Source organism: Dendrobates tinctorius, unplaced genomic scaffold (assembly GCF_039654945.1).
Source record: "Dendrobates tinctorius isolate UK_male_01 unplaced genomic scaffold, ASM3965494v1 ptg000211l, whole genome shotgun sequence".
In the NCBI taxonomy this organism is placed as follows: Eukaryota; Metazoa; Chordata; class Amphibia; order Anura; family Dendrobatidae; genus Dendrobates; species Dendrobates tinctorius.
In genome coordinates this window covers 8,705,500-8,728,279 of record NW_027361878.1, presented here as the reverse complement: position 1 = coordinate 8,728,279, position 22,780 = coordinate 8,705,500, and the positions used below count along the sequence as shown (strand labels likewise).

At 42.8% G+C, this 22,780-nt stretch overlaps 1 protein-coding gene across 3 annotated transcripts in view; it reads left to right on the top strand.

The window, feature by feature from the left end:
• The window catches only part of EPS8L2 (EPS8 signaling adaptor L2), a 211,625-nt gene extending 194,920 nt beyond the window's left edge, over positions 1 to 16,705 (top strand). For all 3 annotated transcript variants that reach the window (XM_073554386.1, XM_073554388.1, XM_073554387.1), the window contains one exon: positions 11,269 to 16,705. In XM_073554386.1, coding sequence (XP_073410487.1) covers positions 11,269 to 11,340 — 72 coding nt within the window. In that variant the 3' untranslated portion in view covers positions 11,341 to 16,705. The remainder of the gene's footprint in view (positions 1 to 11,268) is intronic.
• The last annotated feature ends 6,075 nt before the right edge of the window (positions 16,706 to 22,780 follow it).

Here is a 22,780-nt window from a genome sequence, read left to right as displayed (position 1 = left end):
TGGTTATCGCTGATCGCGCGAGAACGTTCAGGACTGTTTCTCGTCGTCAGCTTCCTGTGGCGCTTCCTGCTGTGAAGACGAGCGACGCGTGGAGCCGGGCGGGAGGACGCAGGATCGCCTGGTGTGACAGGTAAGTAGCGATCCCCGTCCCCAGCGATGTCGCTAGTGAGATCTGCCTATGTGGCAGCTCACTAGCGACTACTTAGCGATGCACCAGCGATCCTGACCGCGTCATATCGCTGGTCGGGATCGCTGGTACATCGCTAAGTGTGACAGTACCTTAAGAGGCATCCCAGAGACTATAGGAGATAAAGATCTGGACCCCTTCCTCCAAAACTATATGCAAGCTGTCCTGCCATCGCTCTCCCCAAGGGACCTGTTGGTTGACAGGGTCCACAGGACGCCCAAACCCAAGCACTTGGATTCGTCTCTCCCCAGGGACACTCTTGCAAGGATACACCTGTATACTACTAAAGAGACCTTTCTGAGACAAATAAGAAATCCTCCTGAGCTTCCTTCTGAGTTTCAGGCACTGCAAGTTTTCCCAGATCTGTCGGCTGCTACGCTGTCTAAGAGGTGGGAATATGCCCACGTCTGCAGAGCCTTAAGGGAGGTCTCCGTGAAATATCGGTGGGGTTTCAATCCTGTGAGGCTTTTCATTACTCATGACGGAAATACAGTCGTCTGTTCCTCTCCTAAGCAAGCGGAGAAGCTCACGAGCTGGAAGATCCTTTTTTCACCGAGACAAGCTGACACGGGTCGGAAGGTGGCTTCGGAGTGGTCTATGGCTTGACTGTACTGAATGGTATGAGTCTGGATAACTGGACTCTCCTGCTACGCTTCCTAGTGGGCCTTGGTTCGTGAAATTTTCACTTCCACCCCCCTCGTAGATCCTTGATCTGCGGATCGTCCGAACTGTTCTGGATGTTTATACATGTGGCTCTCGTATATTTGACTATGTTTTGGTTTCTTATCTTTTCTTTTTTACTTTTCCTTTCTTTTTTTGTCTGTTCTCTTTTTTATTTTCTTTTTGGCATCCTTTCGGGTCAATACTCTGGCCCGTCTGTAAGTATATCTGCTCCCATTTTTTCTTCCAGGTTTTTTCCTCCCAAATACCCAGGCATCTATGTGCTACAATGGACTCTCAGTGTATTTGTAGACGTGTTGGTTCTAGCATGCTATATGTGACTATATTAAGTGTGCAGTTCCATTCTGCCGGCAGCACTGTGAACTTCTCGTATCAGTATTATGAGTATACAAATCTTATCCTTGAATGTTAGGGGCCTAAATTCCCCTGAAAAACGCTCTATGATGTGGAGGGAGGTGGGGAGGTCACGGGCGGAAGTTGTCTGCCTTCAAGAAACACATCTATTGGAAGCCGATAATTTCAGGCTTCGACACCCTCACTTCCCCCACATGTTTTTTGCTAATGGTCAGACCAAAAAGGCTGGTGTGTGCATTATGGTGAAACGTACAATAGCATTTCAATTGTTATCACACTATGCTGACTCCGTAGGTAGATGCTTGACAGTCACTTGCCTGCTAAATGGAGAGGTGCACACGTTGACAAATGTATATGCTCCCAATGAAGGCCAACACAAATTTTTGAGAACTACCTTTAATGATATCTCTTTAAAAGCGAAGGGTAGCAATATCATATGTGGTGATTTCAATCTCCCCATGAATGCGGACCTTGACTGCTCTTCAGGAAGGAAGAGAACTAGGAGGGGTTTGAACCTCCTATCCCATGAATTTCACCTACATGATTTTTGGAGATACTCACACGCATCGGAAAGAGATTATAATTTTTATTCTCCAAGGCACTCCACATACTCCCGTATCGACTATTTCTTAATAGATAGTGCGACCCTAAGCAGGTGTCTAAATGCCACTATTGGCCTAATCGCCTGGTCTGACCACGCTCCTGTCTCTCTGACCCTTGCTCTTGCCCACCATGCTGACCCTGCGTTCAGGTGGCGTCTTCATGACTCATTGCTGCTGAGGGGAGAGGTGGTTGATAAGGTTTCCTCGGAGCTGGAGGGCTATTTTCAAATAAACGATAATGGGGAGGTCTCTGATGAGACCCTTTGGTCTGCTCACAAAGTGGTGGTTAGGGGGGTTCTCCTACAACAAGCTTCATATTTAAAGAAGAAAAGAGAAGCCAGTAGAGAGGCTCTGCTCTCCCGTTTACATTATTTAGATGCTATTAATAAGGCTGCACATACACCCTCCGTCTCTGAGGAGATCTCCCAAATTAGATTTAAATTAAGGGAAAATTTCCTATACAAATATGCATACAATATGAGGAAACTTAAAACTAACTTATATGCTACCCGGGACAGGGCGGGAGCGCTTCTAGCTCGCAGAGTTCGTAAACGGGAGGTCATGTCACGAATTGACCACATATTGGATGAGCAAGGTAGAGCCCTTAGGAACCCATGGGACATAGTGAAAGCCTTTGCTCAATATTACACTGCCCTCTATAATTTAAAAGATGATGCCTCCACCCCTCAACCTGACCAAGCATCTATTGATGCATACTTAGATTCTGTTCATTTGCCATGTATTACCATTGACCAATTAAATTATTTAAACGCCCCCTTCGCGGCTGCAGAAATTCAGCAGGCGATTAAACAGACTAAACTTCATAAAGCCCCAGGCCCGGATGGCTTAACGAATGATTATTATAGGACCTTTTCTCAGCAATTAACACCATATCTACAACGTCTGTTCACACACTGGAGAGACGCTGGTACTGTGATGGCCCCTAATTTAGAGGCCACTATTTCCACTATACCAAAACCGGGGAAATCACTCACACATCCCGGAGATTTCAGACCCATTGCTTTGTTAAATTCAGATGTCAAACTGTTTACTAAAATCATAGCATCTAGACTGAAACTAATTATACCGACTATAGTGTCACCAGATCAGGTGGGCTTTGTTGCAGGACGGGAGACGAAGGATGGCATACGACGTATGTTGAATTTGATTAAAATATCTGAGCTGTCTGGCCAACTCAGTGCATTCCTGTCACTTGATGCTGAAAAAGCTTTTGACAGGGTGCACTGGGGATATTTAAGAGCAGTCCTGAAGAAATTTGGACTGTCGGGCCCTATATTATCCGCAATCTGTGCCATGTACTCGACCCCCTGCGCCAGGGTTTTGACGTCTAGCTTCTTGTCCGGCCCGTTCCAGATCACGAACGGTACGAGACAGGGGTGCCCGCTCTCGCCTGTTATTTTTGAGCTGTGCATGGAGCCGCTTGTCGAGCGCATTAGAATGTCGGCGGGCATTTCTGGGATTAGGGTTGGACAGGTGGAGCACAAAGTCGGTCTATACGCCGATGATGTCATTCTATCCTGTGTAAATTTAGAATCTTCGTTTTCTGCGATTATTTGTGAACTTGGGGAATTTAGCAAGGTCTCATACTATAAACTGAACCCCACAAAATCCCTGTTGTTTCCGGTGGCGGTTCCTTGTGCGGCAAAGACAAGGCTGGAGGCCATTTTTCCCTTTAAGTGGATGAGAGAGGGTATTCCATATTTGGGCATTACACTGACGGGTTCTGAGCAGATTGTGGATAGGAACTTTACTAATTTGGAAATACAGCTTAAGAAACAATTGGAGCAGCTTCATGCTGTCCAGACCTCCTGGATTGCAAGGATTAATGCCTTTAAGATGATTGTCCTACCTAAAATATTGTACCTACTCCGGTGCATACCAATGATAATCCCTAAAAAAAGAATTCTAAGATTACAAACTATGGCATATAGTTATATTTGGTCATATAAAAAGTCTAGGATCTCCAGGGCCCTAATGTATTTCCCGTATAAAAAAGGGGGACTGGGGGTACCAAACTTGTTAAAGTATCATAAAGCCGCTATAATGACGGGACTGAGAGACTGGTGGCAAGCGGACAGAGACCATAAATGGCTTCAAATAAAAAACTATTATGCTACCGCCAGGTCTACCCGATATATTTTGGAGGCTGAAGCTATTAAAACTACTAAATATTCCCCACTTTTGCCAACTATGAAAGCTGCGCTACATCATTGAAGGACAGTGGTCCCATCTCTTATTAAACTATCACGCCACTCCATATCGTTAAAGGCCCTTGAGATGCATATTCCATACCTTAATCTTCAGTCATGGGTTGCTGCCGGAATTGTGAGTCTGGGAGACCTAGTGGGGAGTGGTGGGTTAATCCCGTTTGACCAACTGGCTGCTGAGTTTCCGGCCACCCGGAGGTGTTTTTACCAATACCTACAAATACGTCATATGTTGCATAATTCACCGGACTCGGTTTTTTTCAATTCACAACTAAATAACACAGTTAACAGTTATTTTCTGCTGCCTGATTCTGGCCCGAGAGGTATCTCATTATTATATAGAGCCCTGAATGACCCGCCGGATAATACAAAACTGCCCTATATGATCAGGTGGGAGCGGGATCTGGGTTTTCTCTCCGAACCTGTTGACTGGGAGGAAGGATTGTGTGAAGTTGTACGGGTCTCTTCATGTGTGAACCATCTGGAGCAGTTGAAAAAGACGCACCTGAGATGGTACCAGTTCCCAGTCCGAACGGCCCATTTCGGAGCTGGTGGGTCTGGTGAATGCTGGAGAGGGTGTGGGATGAGGGGTACTCTTGAGCATACTTGGTGGTCCTGTCCGGTGCTCCAGCCTTGGTGGAGGGGTATTGATTTATTGATCTCACAAGTCTTGGGTATCCAGATGACTCTGACCCCAAGCCAGGCCATTTTACACATTGGCCTGAACGAAATTCCTCATATTCTTAGAGGTACGCTGTCACATATTTTGATAGCTGCTAAGGTGTTGACAGCGGCTAGATGGAAAGATCCCACCCCCCCAGAGGTTGCAGGACTAATTGATAGAATTAACACTCACTGCCAGCTTGAACTAGCACTAGCTCACTCGATGACCGCCATAATAAAAAGACAGAACATTTGGCACCCCTGGATACATAGTAGACACTCCACAGTTGCCCCGCTCCAGCCTGCTTAGCCGTATATAATTAAGATGCCGGATATTAGATATTGGATATTGGATGTTGTTTGTTTTCTTTCCTTTTTGGAATATATTACTGTACTGCAGAACACTGAGACTTATTATGTGTACTTGCTGTTACACATAGTTCTATCGATGCCACTAATGCCTGTTCCTCCCCTCACCCCTTCCCCTCCCCCCCCCTTCCTTTCCTGTTTTTCATTTGTCGGTCCCCACTTTCTGCTCCTTATTTTCTTCTCTCGTTCCCCTAGTTTCATATATATGGTGGTTGTAACTATGGTTGTCATTGTTTTGACTTGTTTTCTTGTTCAACCTCAATAAAAATAATTGAGGAAAAAAAAAATAAATAAATAAAGGGATAATAAGCAGTGATGTTACATTAATGGGATAAAACAGTGATGTCACAGTACAGAGGTAATAAACACAGTAATGTCAAAGCACAGGGATAGTAAACCTGATTTCACAGTACAGAAGTAATGAACACAGTGATGTCACCGTAAAGGGACAATAAATAGTGATGTCACAGTAAAGAATTAATAAAAAGTGATGTCACAATGCAGGGATAATACACACAGATGTCACAGTAGAGGGATAAACACAGTGATGTCATAGTATGTGAATAATAAACATAGTTATGTCTTAATGCAAGAGCGATATCACCCCTGGCTCTTTGCAAATCTCTGCCACCCTGGCAATGCGCAGCAAAGTAAATTGGTGTACTGAGCATGCCTAGGCAAACAGCAGTGGCTCAGCCAGGCGAAAGAAAGACGATGAGCTGGCGGTAACAGCTGTCTGAGTCACTGCTGTCTCATTGGGCATGAGCAGTATGCCAATGAAGCCAGAGAGAATACACCTGGCTTCACTGCGCATTGCCAGTAAGGCTCAGATTTGCAAAGAGGAACGGGCTGCACTGCTCTTGCAAATCATGTCACTCACACCCTTAGGTGCATAATAACACGATTAGTGGGATGATTAGTCTAGGTAAAACAATGTCCTCCAAGACTAGTCACTTTCCTATTAGCATATGGCAAGGTCAGCTGTAAAATTGTAAAATTGAATTTAGGCATATTCAGAAATCAGGAAACAGTGAACACACTCAGTTGTTTGAGCATGGTCCACATCTGTCAAATCGGCTATATCTCAGATAACTCTCTTCTTGACCCTCTACAATCTGGTTTCCGCTCTTTACGCTATAGTGAAACTGCCCTTACTAAAGTCTCTACTAATCTACGAAGAGCTAAATCTAATGGTCACTACTCCCTGCTGATTCTCCTGGATCTCTCTGCTGTCAGGGCTGCCACTAGGAATTTCAGGACCCCATACTGGCAAAATTTTTGGGGCCCCCTTGAGACTCCACCCAGGCCCTCCCTCAGCCCCGCCTCCACCCCTCAAACTATCCACAGTACCACCGCTCTCTTGGAAAAACTCCACTTCTCACCAATCACACATTAACAGTTCCCATCACCAGATCACACATATAGCCGACAGCTTTTGTTTTGGCCAAAAGATTTTTTAAGCCGCCACCACAACAGGGTAGACACTTTTGGCGGAGCACTACTCTACGCTAACCTAGTAAATATTTGTTAAAATATGCAATACGATTTAGGTACATTTTAATTTATTTTTCAATTTTTAAAATGACCAATACTATCACATACAAGGGACAAATACCACCGCACCATGACCAGACACAATATTACCACCACATAGTGACCTATAATACCACATACAAGGAACAAATACCACCACACCATGTCCAGACCACATTTTACCACAACAGTGACTGAATAATATCACATACAAGGAACAAATACTGCCACACCATGACCAGACCACATATTACTTCCACAGTGACCGAATAATATCACATACAAAGAACAAATACCACCGCACCATGACCAGACCACATATTACCACCACAAAGTGACCAAATAATAGCACATACAAGGGACAAATGCCGCAACACCATGTCCAGACCACATATTACCACCATATAATGACTGAATACTACAATACTGATCAGTAATAAAAAAACACAATACTATCACCATAAGTGCCATTATACACAGGGGATCTGTACTTTGTATACAGTGTCTGTGTACGGGTAATACAGTGATCAATGACATTATACACAGGAGCTCTGTATATAATGTACAGGTAATACAGTGATCACTGGTGACATTATACACAGGACCTCTGTATATAGTATACAGTGTACAGTGTCAGTATATATGTAACACACTAACTCACCAGTGATGTCTCAAGGTGAAGTCCTTCATCCTTGCTTTTCATCTTTCATCCAACACAGATCGCCATCACTTCTTCCAGCTAGGGCTCGTCTCTGCAGGAAATAACACAGTTATCTAGAGCTCCGCTTGCAGAACACATTACTTATTTATTTCCCAACTTCCACATTATATCACATGAAGAAAACAAGGCAACATAGTATCACTCTACACAGTAACAGGACCGCTCCCCCATTTAATACAGTATACTCACAAAATAAAATAAATACATCACTGCAGTAGTAATATCCCTTAATTAGCCCCTATGGTAATAATATTCCCCATCCTGACCCCCGCGTGTCTCATTCCTGGCTTCAGCCATATATTCTCCCATCCTGCCTTCATGAGTATCCATTGTGCCCCATATGATCTCCCCATCTGTCTCGATCGTATCCATCCTGCCCCATCTGTCTCCAATCCTGCCCCATCTGTCTCCAATCCTGTCCCATCTGTCTCCAATCCTGCCCCATCTGTCTCCAACCCTGCCCCATCTGTCTCCAACCCTGCCCTGTGTCTGCAATCCTGCCATTTCTTTCATCCGGCCCCCTGTGTCACCAATCATGCCCCCATGTCTTTCATTCTGCCCCCTGTGTCTTTAATCATGCCCCCAGTGTCTCCAATCATGCCCCCAGTGTCTCCAATCATGCCCCCTGTCTTTCATCCTGCCCCCAGTGTCTTTCATCCTGCCCCCTGTGTCTCCAATCATGCCCCCATGTCTCCAATCTTGCCCCCTGTATCTCTAATCATGCCCCCTGTATCCAATCCTGCTCCCAGTGTCTCCAATCCTGCTCCCAGTGTCTCCAATCCTGCCCTCAGTGTCTCCAATCCTGCCCTGTCTCCATCCTGCCCCATCTCCATCCTGCCACCAATCCTGACCCGTCTCCATCCTGCCCCCAATGTCTCCAATCCTGCCCGCTCCATCCTGCTCCCATCTCCATCCTGCCCCCGTCTCCATCCTGCCCCGTCTCAATCCTGCTGGCCCCGGTTTGCCGTTTGCAATACTAATTAAAAAAAAATATTTCCTCTTACCTTGCAGCGCTCCAGCAGCGAGCGATCTTCACCCCAGCCTGACGTCAGACGCCAGCGACGTGCGTGCTGACGTCAGCTGCCAGGCTCCGATTGGCTGGCAGCTTTAACTATTACTGTGCGGGTCCGCACGGCAATAGAGTAACTGAACCTACGTCCTGGACGCAGGTTCAGTTACTTGACCGGCAGAATCCTGCCACTGAGGATGGGGCAGTGGGGCCTGATGGGTAAAGGTGACGGTGCCCGATGCGGGCCCCCTCTGCTGGTCGGGCCCCATACGTAATGCCCTGATGGCGGCCCTGTCTACTGTATTCGACACTGTGGATCATCAGCTCCTCCTCACTATGCTCCGCTCTATCGGTCTCAAGGACACCGTTCTCTCCTGGTTCTCCTCCTACTGCTGGAGATTCCTCAAGGATCAGTCGTAGGCCTCCTCCTCTTCTTGTATACTGCCCCTATTGGACAAATAATCAGTAGATATGGTTTTCAGTACCATCTCTATGCCGATGACACCCAATTATACACATCTCCTCTTGACATCACGCCTGCATTATTACAAGGCACCAGTGATTGCCTTTCCGCTGTCGATAACAATATGTCCTCCCTCTATCTGAAACTGAATCTGTCAAAAACTGAACTCCTTTTGTTTCCTCCCTCCAATAACCTATGCCCAATATGGCCATTTCCGTGTGTGGTTCTACCCCCTAGCAAAATGCCCACTCTCTTGGGATCATACTTGATTCAGATCTTTCCTTCACTCCCCACATCAGATCACTCACCCGCTCATAAGATCTACACCTCCAAAACTTTTATGGAATTCAACCTTTTCTTACCTATGACTCTGAAAAAACTCTTACTGTTGCTCTTATTCATTCTTGACTGGACTACTTATCGGTCTCCCACTTACTAAACTCTCCCCTCTCCAATCCGTCCTAAATGCATCAGCCAGAATCATATTTTTTGACAGCCGCTACACCGATGCCTCTAACCTGTACTAGTCATTGCACTGGTTACCCATCCGATATAGAGTTCAATATAAACTCCTCACTTTCACCCACAAAGCGCTCCATGGTTCAGCACCACCCTACATCTCCTCCCTCATCTTGGTCTACCACCCTACCCGTGCCCTCAATTCTGCTAATGATTTAAGAGTAACATCTCCAATAATCCAAACCTCCCACTTCTGTCTCCAAGACTTCTTGTGAGCTGCGCAAATTCTTTGGAACGCAATACCCAAGACACTTTGATTAATCCCCAAAACTCAGTTTTAAGCGTGCCCTAAAAACGCATTTCTGTAGACAGGCCTACCACCTCAATATACTTATCTAACTATGATCCCAGCAAAGAGCAAACAGATGAACGGCATACTAGGGCACACAAATCACCACATTACCAGATGGAGCTCTTTATCTGAAGTATTGTGGCATATGATTCAGACAAGAAATGGAGGTGCTTGCATGAAAAAACATGAATATTTCAATGTGAAGCAAAAAAAGAAGAAATATGCAGCACTCACCAATGTAGCTGAAAAACTGTGAGTCTTTATTTCACATATTTTCCATCAAATGTGTGGACATGCAGGACGTGGAGGAATGCTAGGGGAGGGAGGTGCCGGACAACGGCCGTTTCGCGATTAGTCGCTTCTACGGGTCCAGGTCAAGGACCCGTAGAAGCGACTAATCGTGAAACGGCCGTTTTTCAGCTACATTGGTGAGTGCTGCATATTTCTTCTTTTTTTACTTATCTAACTATCCCTATAAAATTTTCTTCAAAATCAAGACCCTTGTACCATCTGTTCACACACCTTACATGCATTTAATAGCCCTCTGTGTCTGTACACATACTGGTTGGTGACTGGTTCATGCAGCATTATGTGAACACCCTATTTATTATATTGGTGGGTCGATCATACAATACAAGCAACTGTTACCATGCACCTTTCGTGTCTCCCCTATTTCCTCATAGGTTGCATCTTGCTAGCAGGGCCCTCACTCCTCTCAGTATCTGTTAATTTATGTGATTATTGCTATTCTGTGTTTCTTTATTGTCTGAACAAGTCTCCTCCAAAATGTATAGTGCTACCAAATATGTTGGCACTATAGAAATAAAATTATTATTATTAATTATTAATTATTGGTTGTTTCTGCATCTGCAGTTCATTATCATGGAGGGAAATAGAGCATGGTTGGCCACCTCTTTGCTACAAATGTGGAACCCTTTCTTGGGATTAATGATAATCAGCAAATGTACTCCCAGCAATGTAACCATATATGAGTATATTCACAGGAAAGCCTAGCAAACACTTAGAACTGTGTACAGTACGGAGATGGAAAAGTGAATTCCCCCTCCAACCAGGCGACTAGTTACCCACAACTGGTCCATTGGCTTTTTACTCTTGAGTATAAACTGGTGCTGGTATAAAAAAATTGAAACATTATGTTTTATTTGCAGATACTTAGGGCTCATTCAAACTACCATTTTTCTCGGACGAGTTCTATCCGTGGTTTTCACAGATAGAACTCATAAGGATTATAGTCTATGGAACTGTTCACATGTCTGGGTATTTTTACAGCCTAAGTAGTCCATACAAAATCATTGAGACATGTCCGATTTTGATCCTAGTATCGAGTCAAACTTGCCAATTCAAGTCAAAGGTTCATGGCAAAATTGGGTCAGCACCCGAAGGCTATCTGTGTGCTGTCCATTTTTCACACACAATTTGATACGAGAAGAGCTCCAACAGTTCCTTTTTGTCTTCTGAGAAAAAAATAATAAAACTCAGGTCAAACTTTAATGGTAAAAACTGACATTGACCAAACTGAGGAAACCCTGATAAAACGCAGATATCTTATTTTTGCACATGAGAATAATCACTGATTTCTGAATGAACCCTTATTGATCCCTTTTCTGATTTTTTTTTCTCTTGCAGAGAAGTCAGGGTGAATCAGAACTTCAGGAAATCATGAAACGACGTCAAGAGAGGGTTGAAAGCACCAACTAGCAGAAGATCTCCCCTTTCTGATTCTCTACCCACGTAGCCTTGCAAAATTACTCGCTGCAGATATTTATGCCTCTGGCTGTATAAGGTCTATGGTTTGACATTCATAACTTGTGAAAGAACGAGAGAGAAAAAAATGGAACTCAGCAAGAAACATATATAAATGTATACATAGATGCGCAGCAAGTTTTATCATGCCCTCTAGTGGAGAATGTGGTGGATTGCAGAATATCCGCCACCAAACATCATTGCCTGTAAGCATTTGTCAGTAGCAGAATCTGCTAGAGGATATCTGCATGTATGTATAGATATATATAAAATGCATATATTTATATTTGTATATCTCACGGATATATATCATCGCTATAACACTTTGCTTTCTTTGCTGCCTATGAGGCCAACTGTCCTGCTAGGAGTTAAAGGGTGAATAGGGAAGAGAGCTATAAGTATTGCATGAAAGTATTATTTTTATATGTATGTACTTTTATTTTTTAAACTATTTTTTTTTTTTGCCGAGGCATTAGAGACAGTCTTACCAAGGGTCTTTTGCAAGGCATGCAGAAAAATCTCCATTCCACTGGAAATGAAGGGCATATGGTTGGTCATATCATTCAGCAGATTAATAAGTAATATTCCTTTCTGCTGCTACAGAGGAGGGTTCTGCTTGGACTAGGCAGAACTAATGAAATCTAACAATGGAAATAAAAAAGGAATATTGTAATATAAAATAAATAATGCAATAAGAAATTCAACATTTGTGTTCCAAATATATTACAAAAAAATATTTTTTCAAAAATATTTTTCCTAATAATGGCTCTAGCTCAACTAAGAGGACCTTTTCTAGTCAACAGTTCAATAATACTAATCTGATGTCTCTTTATTTTATATTAATCAGTGATGGTTTTGATCTGTATTCAGTTCAGTTTGATCATATAAACTGTATGCAATGAGTTCCTTAGCACCCTCTAGTGGTGGCTCCAGCTTCAGGTAACTTTTCAGATTAGGGTTTCAGGTGTACATGAGGAATAGCACAATTTCTATACATAATGACTTGTATCCTGCATGTTGCATTGGTTTTCTCCTCTGTAGGCTCTATGTCTAAGTTTCAGTTGTCACTGAGCTAGTGTGTGGAGACTAGCTGCTAAGATGTCTACCATACACACAGAGAGACAGATTTCTGCTTCTCTTTCCTTGTTGCACACAGACAGAAACTACAGCGGCATAAAAGATATTAGAAAACAATACTGTGCTGTGTGGCTGTGAATCCAGCACTGAAGTGAAATAAAATCCATAAAAGCTGCAGCCTGTGCCTGCTTCTGGTTTCTCACTGTGTTGAGTGCTCCACAGTCCTCCTTCCCCCTCTCCACTAAATACACTTTTATATGCTTGTTACCTGACACATCCCTGTGCTAGAAGTCCGTCTTGCCAATATGGATCTCAGCTGTGTTTTTTAAGTGTGGAATGAGAAGAGGCAGAGGAGAGGGAAAGAAGTGGCTCATAAGTGGAGATAGAAACTGAATTCTCTGAGACGATGTACTACAAAGTTTCTTATATGCACTTTTACCATTGATTTATGCAAAGTTTGTGAGCATTACAAGTGAAATAAATAAACAGCACTATACCAATCGATATTATATTAATACTTTAAGACCTTGTTAGCAAGATAAGCAGTTATCTGTTATTTTTATTATAGCCTACACTGCTCTTCTGTTTCTCCGACTAAAGTACACAACTACTTTAACAAAAAGTTAAAAAAAATACTAAAGAAAATAAAGTAAAAGCTACAAAAAATAAGAGAAGCTATCTAAATAGTGACTTAAGCTCTTTATCCAATATTATTTCCAAAAATATTGGAAATCCCCTTCTAAATGACTTGGAGCTGGATGATCAATGAATAGTTTCTCTTGATAATAAACAATACTTGCCTATAACGTGAATATTTTATGTGTGTGAGTGTGTATACCAGGTATAACGTGTATGTGAAATAATAAAAAAAAATGTATATTATTTGTTAGACATGGAGAGGGTTTCATGAAAATGATTCACTTACCGTAGTTTTGTTTAATGCTTTCATTAAATTATCCACCAGCTTCTGTCACTCTCATTTCCAGATAGATCATTCCTTTGGAGAAAAAGTAAACTACGGTAATAAATTTCTTGACATTTTATGTGACTGATGTAAAAATTAAATGATACATTAAAGAAGCAAGTTCCCTCATTAAAAACATTTCCAGCTATTTTGTTCAGCATGTCACCAGGTTGTAAATAATCATATTTTTCTGCTAAAGAAGCACCTCCATCAACAATTTGTCCTCTTAATATATTGAAATCATCATGTTATACAGCACTGTGAACTTATAATTGCTCATTTCTCTATCTTACCCCGTTAATTCTTCTTTTTTCTTTTCTCCTTGTAGAAATAAGAAGTATTTTTCCCTGCAGGAGTCATCATTAGAACTACAATTCTACATCACTTCAAAGTTCCTGGCAGTCCAGCTCCACCCTCTTTTCAACTCCTGTCCCAGATTTTCAGTACCTTCCCTTGCCAGTGACTTTGCATCACTGAAATTCTATTGATGACTCATGCAGGGAAAAGAGACCTCCTGTTTCTACACAGAGCTTAGAAGGATTCAGCTGGTCTGTTTTAATCACATCATGTCTTAGACCTAATGTAAAAGAGAAGAATTAACTGGGTCGAAGGGGAAAATGAGCAATTGTAAGTACACAGAGCGCTATAATATGATGACTGCAATATATTTAGATGAAAACTTTGCAGGGAAGAGTGCTTCTTTAAAGAAGTCCCGACAAAATCATTATCACATAATCCATCCTAATTGCCTATGTAAAGCTGTGTATTGTATTAAAATACTTTCCAATCACTTTCTTCCAAGGTTTACAGCGACACTCTGGTCCTCTTCTGGCCCATGTGACCTGCAAGCGGAATAACTGGATCATTCTGGGGGTTATGTGTGAACAGGAAGTCACTTTCTCAATATAAGTCTATGGAACCTTGTTCTGAGGCTCCATAGCCTTACATTGAAGGAAGTGGATCCATGCCAAGCAACAGTCCCTATATGAGCAGGGCTACGAAGAGGAGCGGTCAAATGAGACCAGAACGACTCTGCAACACAAGACGACAAAAACCGGAAAATATTTTAATGCACTGACACATCATTAGATAGGTAATTAGGAGAGATTGTTAAATAAAAATGTTGTCGGGACTCCTTTAATTTATTCCTGCTGCTCCCACATGCTGTTGTGCTTTTGTTTGGTTTTTTTTCAATCCATCATACAGTTCTAGAAATGTGGGACATTTTATTTAGTGCTAGTTTGTCTGGTCTTTACAAACAAGGCGGTGCTTACAGGGTAATTATACAGAACATCCTAAAGACATGCCCCAGAGGATCCTGGAAACATCGATCCCTTGGTAAAGGCCATAGATAATAACACTAAAAATATATAATCGTATCTCTGGAACCATATGGTGAATTTACACATTTAAAAAATAATCTGAACACTCAGGTGAGCAGTAGGAATAAAATAAGAGCAAATCTGATCACTTTACACCTGGTGACAGGTCCCCTTTAAGATACCGGATATTAAAGGGGTTATCCAGGACTTAGATATTGATGACTCACCCTTACACTAGGTCATTAATATCAGAATGGTGGGGACCAAGGTCATTGTCAGGTACTGTACCACAACTACTATTGGAGTGAGTGGTATATCGGAGAGAATTCAGTGCACAGTGTAAGGAGCTGTGCTGAACTGCACGTCCAGCGTTCATTCACAGCAGGAGATGCTGCTCGGTGGAGGGGCTGGAAGTCAGACTGCTAAGGATAGTCCATTATTATCTAAGTAATGGACAACCCCTTTAAGGAAGTTCAATTAGAAGACTACATTACTATTTATAATATGTATGTTCGTATTTATAAACGTATTCTATCATGCCGTGCATTGCAATGAATGGTAAATAAGAGTTTTCATCTCTAACCCCCAGGGCATGTGGTGAATATTCCTATTAGTGTAGGGGTACCAAGTAAGCACGCAAGGTGAAGAGGTGGGCAGACATGGAGAGAGACCATTGCCGTAAAGAAGGACTGAGCAGGATATGTATACTAGTATACAGGCAGGTTGACGGCCTACAGCTTTTACATTGGACAAGTAAAGTTGGAACTTACTGTATGCCGTTATGGTGGCAGGAAAGTCTCTGAGGCATAAACTAATGATTTAAAACGGAACATTCATTTGTTATATATGTAATTTCTTATTACGTTGCGTAAATGCCGCTGTTCTTCTGAATCCCGGCGCTGTTTTTCTCTTGTTCCTGAGATATGGTCCTTTCATCCTTGTATATAAAGGTAGCCTTTTTAGCAAAGTGGCCATTGTCTTCAATTTTTCTGGTAGTCTTTGAGAGGATCACACCTATAGGGCTAAAAAGACTGGACTTATAGAGGGTTGAAAAGGCCATAACTCAGGAATATAGAGGAGCGGGAACAAAAGAAAAGTAACACCAGATTCAGGGGAAAATTGACAATCACAACAGGTGAAAAAAGGTCCTTTAAAGGTCCATTTAAACATACCAAGTTTTCAAAATAACAATATACAGTACTTACGATCTGTGGTTTAGAAAATGGCACATTTCCATCAGTATGATCTTTGTGCACATGATGCCATTGTCGAAAACACGTACCATCAGAATAGCAAAAGTGACATTATTTATTATAATTTTTTTTATATACTAGTTTCATTACTTAGTAAACCTCATTTTTACACCAGCTTTAATATATATTCACATAATGTATGCCCCAATATATGTAATTATATACTATGCATTCTACTTTTTCTCACCATTTAAAAAAAAAAAAAATATTGTGTCTTGTGTGGTATATATTTATTCCCAGAGCCCTATTATAGAAAAGCACTAATGACTACGCTTTTTACAAAGTGATGAAGAAAATGGTATGTGGATGCATAGCACCGATTGATGAACATAGCTTTGTATCACATTTTTCTTGCAGGATTGTTGCACTATACGCGTATTAGTATTTCTAATGTGCAGCGTGTAGCTTTACAGTCTTTTCTACCGATGGATACACCCTGGCATAGCAAATATATTTTTATAGAAAGCATGTAGAAACAAGTTATCGCTGGTGGTGTTGGCAAGCTCTTAGGCTGCCTTCTTATCGACACTCCTTCTGCCGAGCATTCAGAAAACTGTTATACGTCCATGTTAAATAAAATGGTTTGCAATGTCACAAAGAGGCCTTCTCCAGTCTATCTCTATCTGTTTCTTATTCATGTGTAAAAGCAATATACTGTAATTATTCCATGTAAAGTGCAACAACTAATAAACATGTAAATGACACATTTGTACAGTGTGTATAATCAGGTGTTAAGAATTTTTGTCTCTTATTATTAATATTTATTTATATAGCGCCATTGATTCCTTGGTGCTGTACATGAGAAGGGGTTACATACAAATTACAGATATCAATTACAGTAAACTAACAATCACAGACTGATACAGAGGGGAGAGGACCCTGCCCTTTCGGGCTTACATGCTACAGGATGGTGGGGAAGGAGACAGTAGGTTGGGGGGCTGCAGCAGCACCAGTGATGGTGAGGCGGTGGCTCCAGTAGTGGTGAGGGGACAGCGGGGATCATTGCAGGCTGTAAGCTTTCCTGAAGAAGTGGGTTTTCAGGTTCCGTCTGAAAGATGTGGTTGATAGCCGGACGTGTTGGGGCAAAGAATTCCAAAAAATGGGGGATATTCAGGAGAAGTATTGGAAGCGGTTGGGTGAGGAGCGAATAAGTGTGGAGGAGAGAAGGAAGTCTTGGGAGGATCGGAGATTACGTGAGGGAAGGTAACGGGAGATTAATTCAGAGATATATGGAGGAGACAGTTTACTAGGAGACAGGTTACTATGGAGGAGACAGTTACTACTCTTACTATAGATATCAGCTGCGTCGATAAGCCTACAGGGGTTGGAAAGGTGGCAATCATTGGGATGATAGGTCACCATTCACATAAAATAAAGGTACAATGACTTTCTATAAACACACAACTATGTAAACATGCCTGATGAAGGGATATAAGTATAGAAATTCATATATTTTATGACTATAGATCCTACATACAGTACAGACCAAAAGTTTGGACACACCTTCTCATTCAAAGAATTTTCTTTATTTTCAGGACTATGAAAATTGTAGATTCACTTTGAAGGCATCAAAACTATGAATTAACACATGTGGAATTATATAATTAACAAAAAAGTGTGAAACAACTGAAAATATGTCTTATACTCTAGGTTCTTCAAAGTAACCACCTTTTGCTTTGATTACTGCTTTGCACTCTTGGCATTCTCTTGATGAGTTTCAAGAGGTAGTCACTGGAAATGGTCTTCCAACAGTCTTGAAGGAGTTCCGAGATGCTTAGCACTTGTTGGCCCTTTCGCCTTCACTCTGCGGTCCAGCTCACTCCAAACCATCTCGATTGGGTTCAGGTCTGGTGACTGTGGAGGCCAGGTCATCTGGCGTAGCACCCCATCACTCCCCTTCTTGGTCAAATAGCCCTTACACAGCCTGGAGGTGTGTTTGGGGTCATTGTCCTGTTGAAAAATAAATGATGGTCCAACTAAACACAAACCGGATGGAATAGCATGCCGCTGAAAGATGCTGTGGTAGCCATGCTGGTTCAGTATGCCTTCAATTTTGAATAAATCCCCAACAGTGTCACCAGCAAAGCACCCCCACACCATCACATCTCCTCCTCCATGCTTCACGGTGGGAACCAGGCATGTAGAGTCCATCCATTCACCTTTTCTGCTTCGCACAAAGACACGGTGGTTGGAACCAAAGATCTCAAATTTAGACTCATCAGACCAAAGCACAGATTTCCACTGGTCTAATGTCCATTCCTTGTGTTCTTTAGCCCAAACAAATCTCTTCTGCTTGTGGCCTGTCCTTAGCAGTGGTTTCCTAGCAGCTATTTTACCATGAAGGCCTGCTGCACAAAGTCTCCTCTTAACAGTTGTTGTAGAGATGTGTCTGCTGCTAGAACTCTGTGTGGCATTGACCTGGTCTCTAATCTGAGCTGCTGTTAACCTGCGATTTCTGAGGCTGGTGACTCGGATGAACTTATCCTCCGCTGCAGAGGTGACTCTTGGTCTTCCTTTCCTGGGGCGGTCCTCATGTGAGCCAGTTTCTTTGTAGCGCTTGATGGTTTTTGCCACTGCACTTGGGGACACTTTCAAAGTTTTCCCAATTTTTCGGACTGACTGACCTTCATTTCATAAAGTAATGATGGCCACTCGTTTTTCTTTACTTAGCTGCTTTTTTCTTGCCATAATACAAATTCTAACAGTCTATTCAGAAGGACTATCAGCTGTGTATCCACCAGACTTCTGCACAACACAACTGATGGTCCCAACCCCATTTAGAAGGCAAGAAATCCCACTTATTAAACCTGACAGGGCACACCTGTGAAGTGAAAACCATTTCCGGTGACTACTTCTTGAAGCTCATCAAGAGAATGCAAAGAGTGTGCAAAGCAGTAATGAAAGCAAAAGGTGGCTACTTTGAAGAACCTAGAATATAAGACATACAGTATTTTCAGTTGTTTCACACTTTTTTGTTAATTATATAATTCCACATGTGTTAATTCATAGTTTTGATGCCTTCAGAGTGAATCTATAATTTTCATAGTCATGGAAATAAAGAAAGCTCTTTGAATGAGAAGGTGTGTCCAAACTTTTGGTCTGTACTGTATATTTGCCAACTCTCTCGATATCTAACAAAAAAAAAGGGGCGCTCTCCCTGAATGGTGCCAAAAATGGAAAATCTCCTGGCATGTCCTGGAACATTTCTAAAGCTTCCCCAAAACAGCACTTCTACGAGGTTTTAGTTGTGCATAATACCATGATACTATGTCATTAAAGGGAGCCATGGCATCCAAATACCAATTCGGGGAGGAAACTAAACACATAGAAGGTCCACTGAGTGGGCATGACTTAAAAATGATGATTGCTAGGTGAAAAAGATTCTTAGACCTATTGGAGTGCTAACACTGAAAGGTTGCATACAGCAAGTCATCAGTCGATATAGCGACATTTTAAATCTTTGAAGAGTAGAGGAAACCATCGGGTATGAAAACAATGGTATACCTGTTATACCGCTAAAATTGGCAGACCACACAGCGGCTATGCGGTCCTTGAGTTGGGAAGACACGGTACTGAATGGCATCACACCGTCCCCCCTTATCTGACATCTCAATTTCTACAGCTTCTACATTTACATGATGCATATACAGTTGAATACAGTGTTGGAGCAGGGAGCCATAATCTCCCTGCTCCACTATTCAGTCTGTGCGTCAGAGTCTCGTTGCAGTATGTACGATAACATCACTGGATCTCACCTGTTGCAAAATGTATACCTTTCATAATTTATGCAAAAGCTGTATAAAACATATATATGTGTATAACAAGATCTGAGGGTAGATGGACACATATTCAGCAGGGCTGTGCAGTTGGTAAGCCAAACCTGCGACTCCGACTCCTCAATTTCCCTTACAACGACTCCGACTCCAACTCCGACTCCCACATATATTGCTTATATTTAAGTGAACAACTTATTGTAGTACAATGTGAACACCAGACATTTGAGCATTTCTATGATCCAATAATCAAGATATTTAGGTAGAACATAATATCTATTTATTGGAATACAACTTTAGAACACAAAAAACTGTAATAAATTGTAAATATGTAATACACTGTATAATATCGATTACATATATACAGTACAGACCAAAAGTTTGGACACACCTTCTCATTCAAAAAGTTTTCTTTATTTTCATGACTATGAAAATTGTAGATTCACTCTGAAGGCATCAAAACTATGAATTACATGTGGAATTATATAATTAACAAAAAAGTGTGAAACAACTGAAAACATGTCTTATATTCTAGTTTCTTCAAAGTAGCCACCGTTTGCTTTGATTACTGCTTTGCACACTCTTGGCATTCTCTTGATGAGCTTCAAGAGGTGGTCACCGGAAATGGTCTTCCAATAGTCTTGAAGGAGTTTCCAGAGATGCTTAGCACTTGTTGGCCCTTTTGCCTTCACTCTGCGGTCCAGCTCACCCCAAGCCATCTCGATTGGGTTCAGGTCTGGTGACTGTGGAGGCCAGGTCATCTGGTGTAGCACCCCATCACTCTCCTTCTTGGTCAAATAGCCCTTACACAGCCTGGAGGTGTGTTTGGGGTCATTGTTCTGTTAAAAAATAAATGATGGTCCAACTAAACACAAACCGGATGGAATAGTTTGCCGCTGCAAGATGCTGTGGTAGCCATGCTGGTTCAGTATGCCTTCAATTTTGAATAAATCCCCAACAGTGTCACCAGAAAAGCACCCCCACACTATCACACCTCCTCCTTCATGCTTCACGGTGGGAACCAGGCCTGTAGAGTCCATCCGTTCACCTTTTCTGTGTCGCACAAAGACACGGTGGTTGAAACCAAAGATCTCAAATTTGGACTCATCAGACCAAAGCACAGATTTTCATTGGTCTAATGTCCATTCCTTGTGTTCTTTAGCCTGTGATACAACAGTCCGGGATCACCTTTGCTGGGGTCAAAGGTCACGTGCGTTCAGCATGGGTGTAACTGACACTGGGTCAGGTTTATTAAAGGTGAAAGCAATGCATAAAAGAAATAAAACATAAAACAAATCCTTGCCTGTCCGGCACTAACTAAACAAGGTACAACCTAACTACCAACTGGCGGGCTTCTCTCGTCCAGCCAAACCACAGTTGCAGTGGGCACTGCTTTCACTCACTTGTGTCTCTCACACAGACAGGCTCTCTGTGTTTCCAGGCTGAGACACTCACACAACCACCTGGCATCCTTTTATATCCGCCCTCCCATTATTCATCAGCAACCAGGTGAGATACTGACCAGACTAGGCCACATAGGAAAGGTATCTGGGCGAGATATACCTGCCCTCATCCACTATTCCCACATGATTCTCACATATCCCCCCCCTCTGCTCAGACCACTCCGATTGAGCAATGACACCCGCCAAACAATGCACTCGGGACAGGGCATCTGCATTCCCCATCTGTGCCCCTGGGCGGTGCTCCACCGTAAAAGTGTAGGCCTGCAGGGCAAGGAACCACCGGGTCACCCGGCTATTCCGTTCCTTGTGTAAGTGCATCCACTTGAGAGGGGCATGGTCAGTGATCAGCCTGAACTTTTGGCCCACCAGGTAATATTTGAGGGCCTCTAGAGCCCACTTAATGGCTAGGCACTCTTTTTCTACGACTGCATACCTTTGCTCATGTTTATTCAGCTTCCTGCTGAGATAGAGGACTGGGTGTTCCACTCCGTCCCTCACTTGTGAGAGTACGGCCCCGATACCGGTATCAGAGGCATCCGTTTGTACCACAAACTCGCTGCAGAAGTCCGGAGTCACCAGTACGGGTTGAGAGCAAAGTGCCCGTTTTAGGCTATGGAAGGCTTCTTCAGCCGCTAAACTCCATTTAATCATGACGGAGTCTTTCCCTTTTGTAAGATCCATCAGGGGGGTAGTGATGGCTGCAAAATTGGGTATGAACCGGCGATAATAGCCGGCGATCCCCAGGAAGGCTTGCACCTGCTTCTTGTTGACAGGTTGCGGCCAGTCCAGAACCGCCTGAATCTTATCGAGCTGGGGTTTAACAATAACCCTCCCAATTACATACCCCAAATACCGGGCTTCTTCTAGCCCGATGTGACATTTCTTGGGGTTCGCGGTTAGACCTGCATCCCACAGGTCGTCAATCACAGCTTGTACCTTCTGGAGATGAGTCTCCCAGTCCAAGCTGTAAATGACAATGTCATCCAAATAGGCCGAAACGTACTGCCTATGTGGCCTCAGGACTCGATCCATCAGTCTCTGGAAGGTCGCCGGTGCTCCGTGCAGTCCAAATGGCATATACACATACTGAAATAGACCTTCCGGCGTAGCAAATGCCGTCTTTTCTCTGGCAGCCTCCGCCAGAGGGATCTGCCAATACCCATTTGTTAGGTCTAGGGTCGTAATATACCGGGCTTTTCCTAACCGATCTATTAACTCGTCGACCCGGGGCATAGGGTAGGCATCAAATTTTGAGACCGCATTCAGTTTCCTGAAGTCATTGCAGAACCGGATGTTGCCGTCCGGTTTAGGAATTAGCACAATCGGGCTGGACCAAGCACTGTGCAATTCCTCAATGACTCCTAACTCTAACATTGCCTTCACTTCTCGGGAAACGGTTTCACGGCGTGCTTCCGGGATTCGGTAGGGTTTTACGTGAACTGTGACACCAGGTTCCGTTATGATGTCATGTTTCATTAGCGTAGTCTGACCGGGTTTTTCTGAGAAAAACTTTTGGTTGTGAAGTAGAAACTGCCTGACCTCA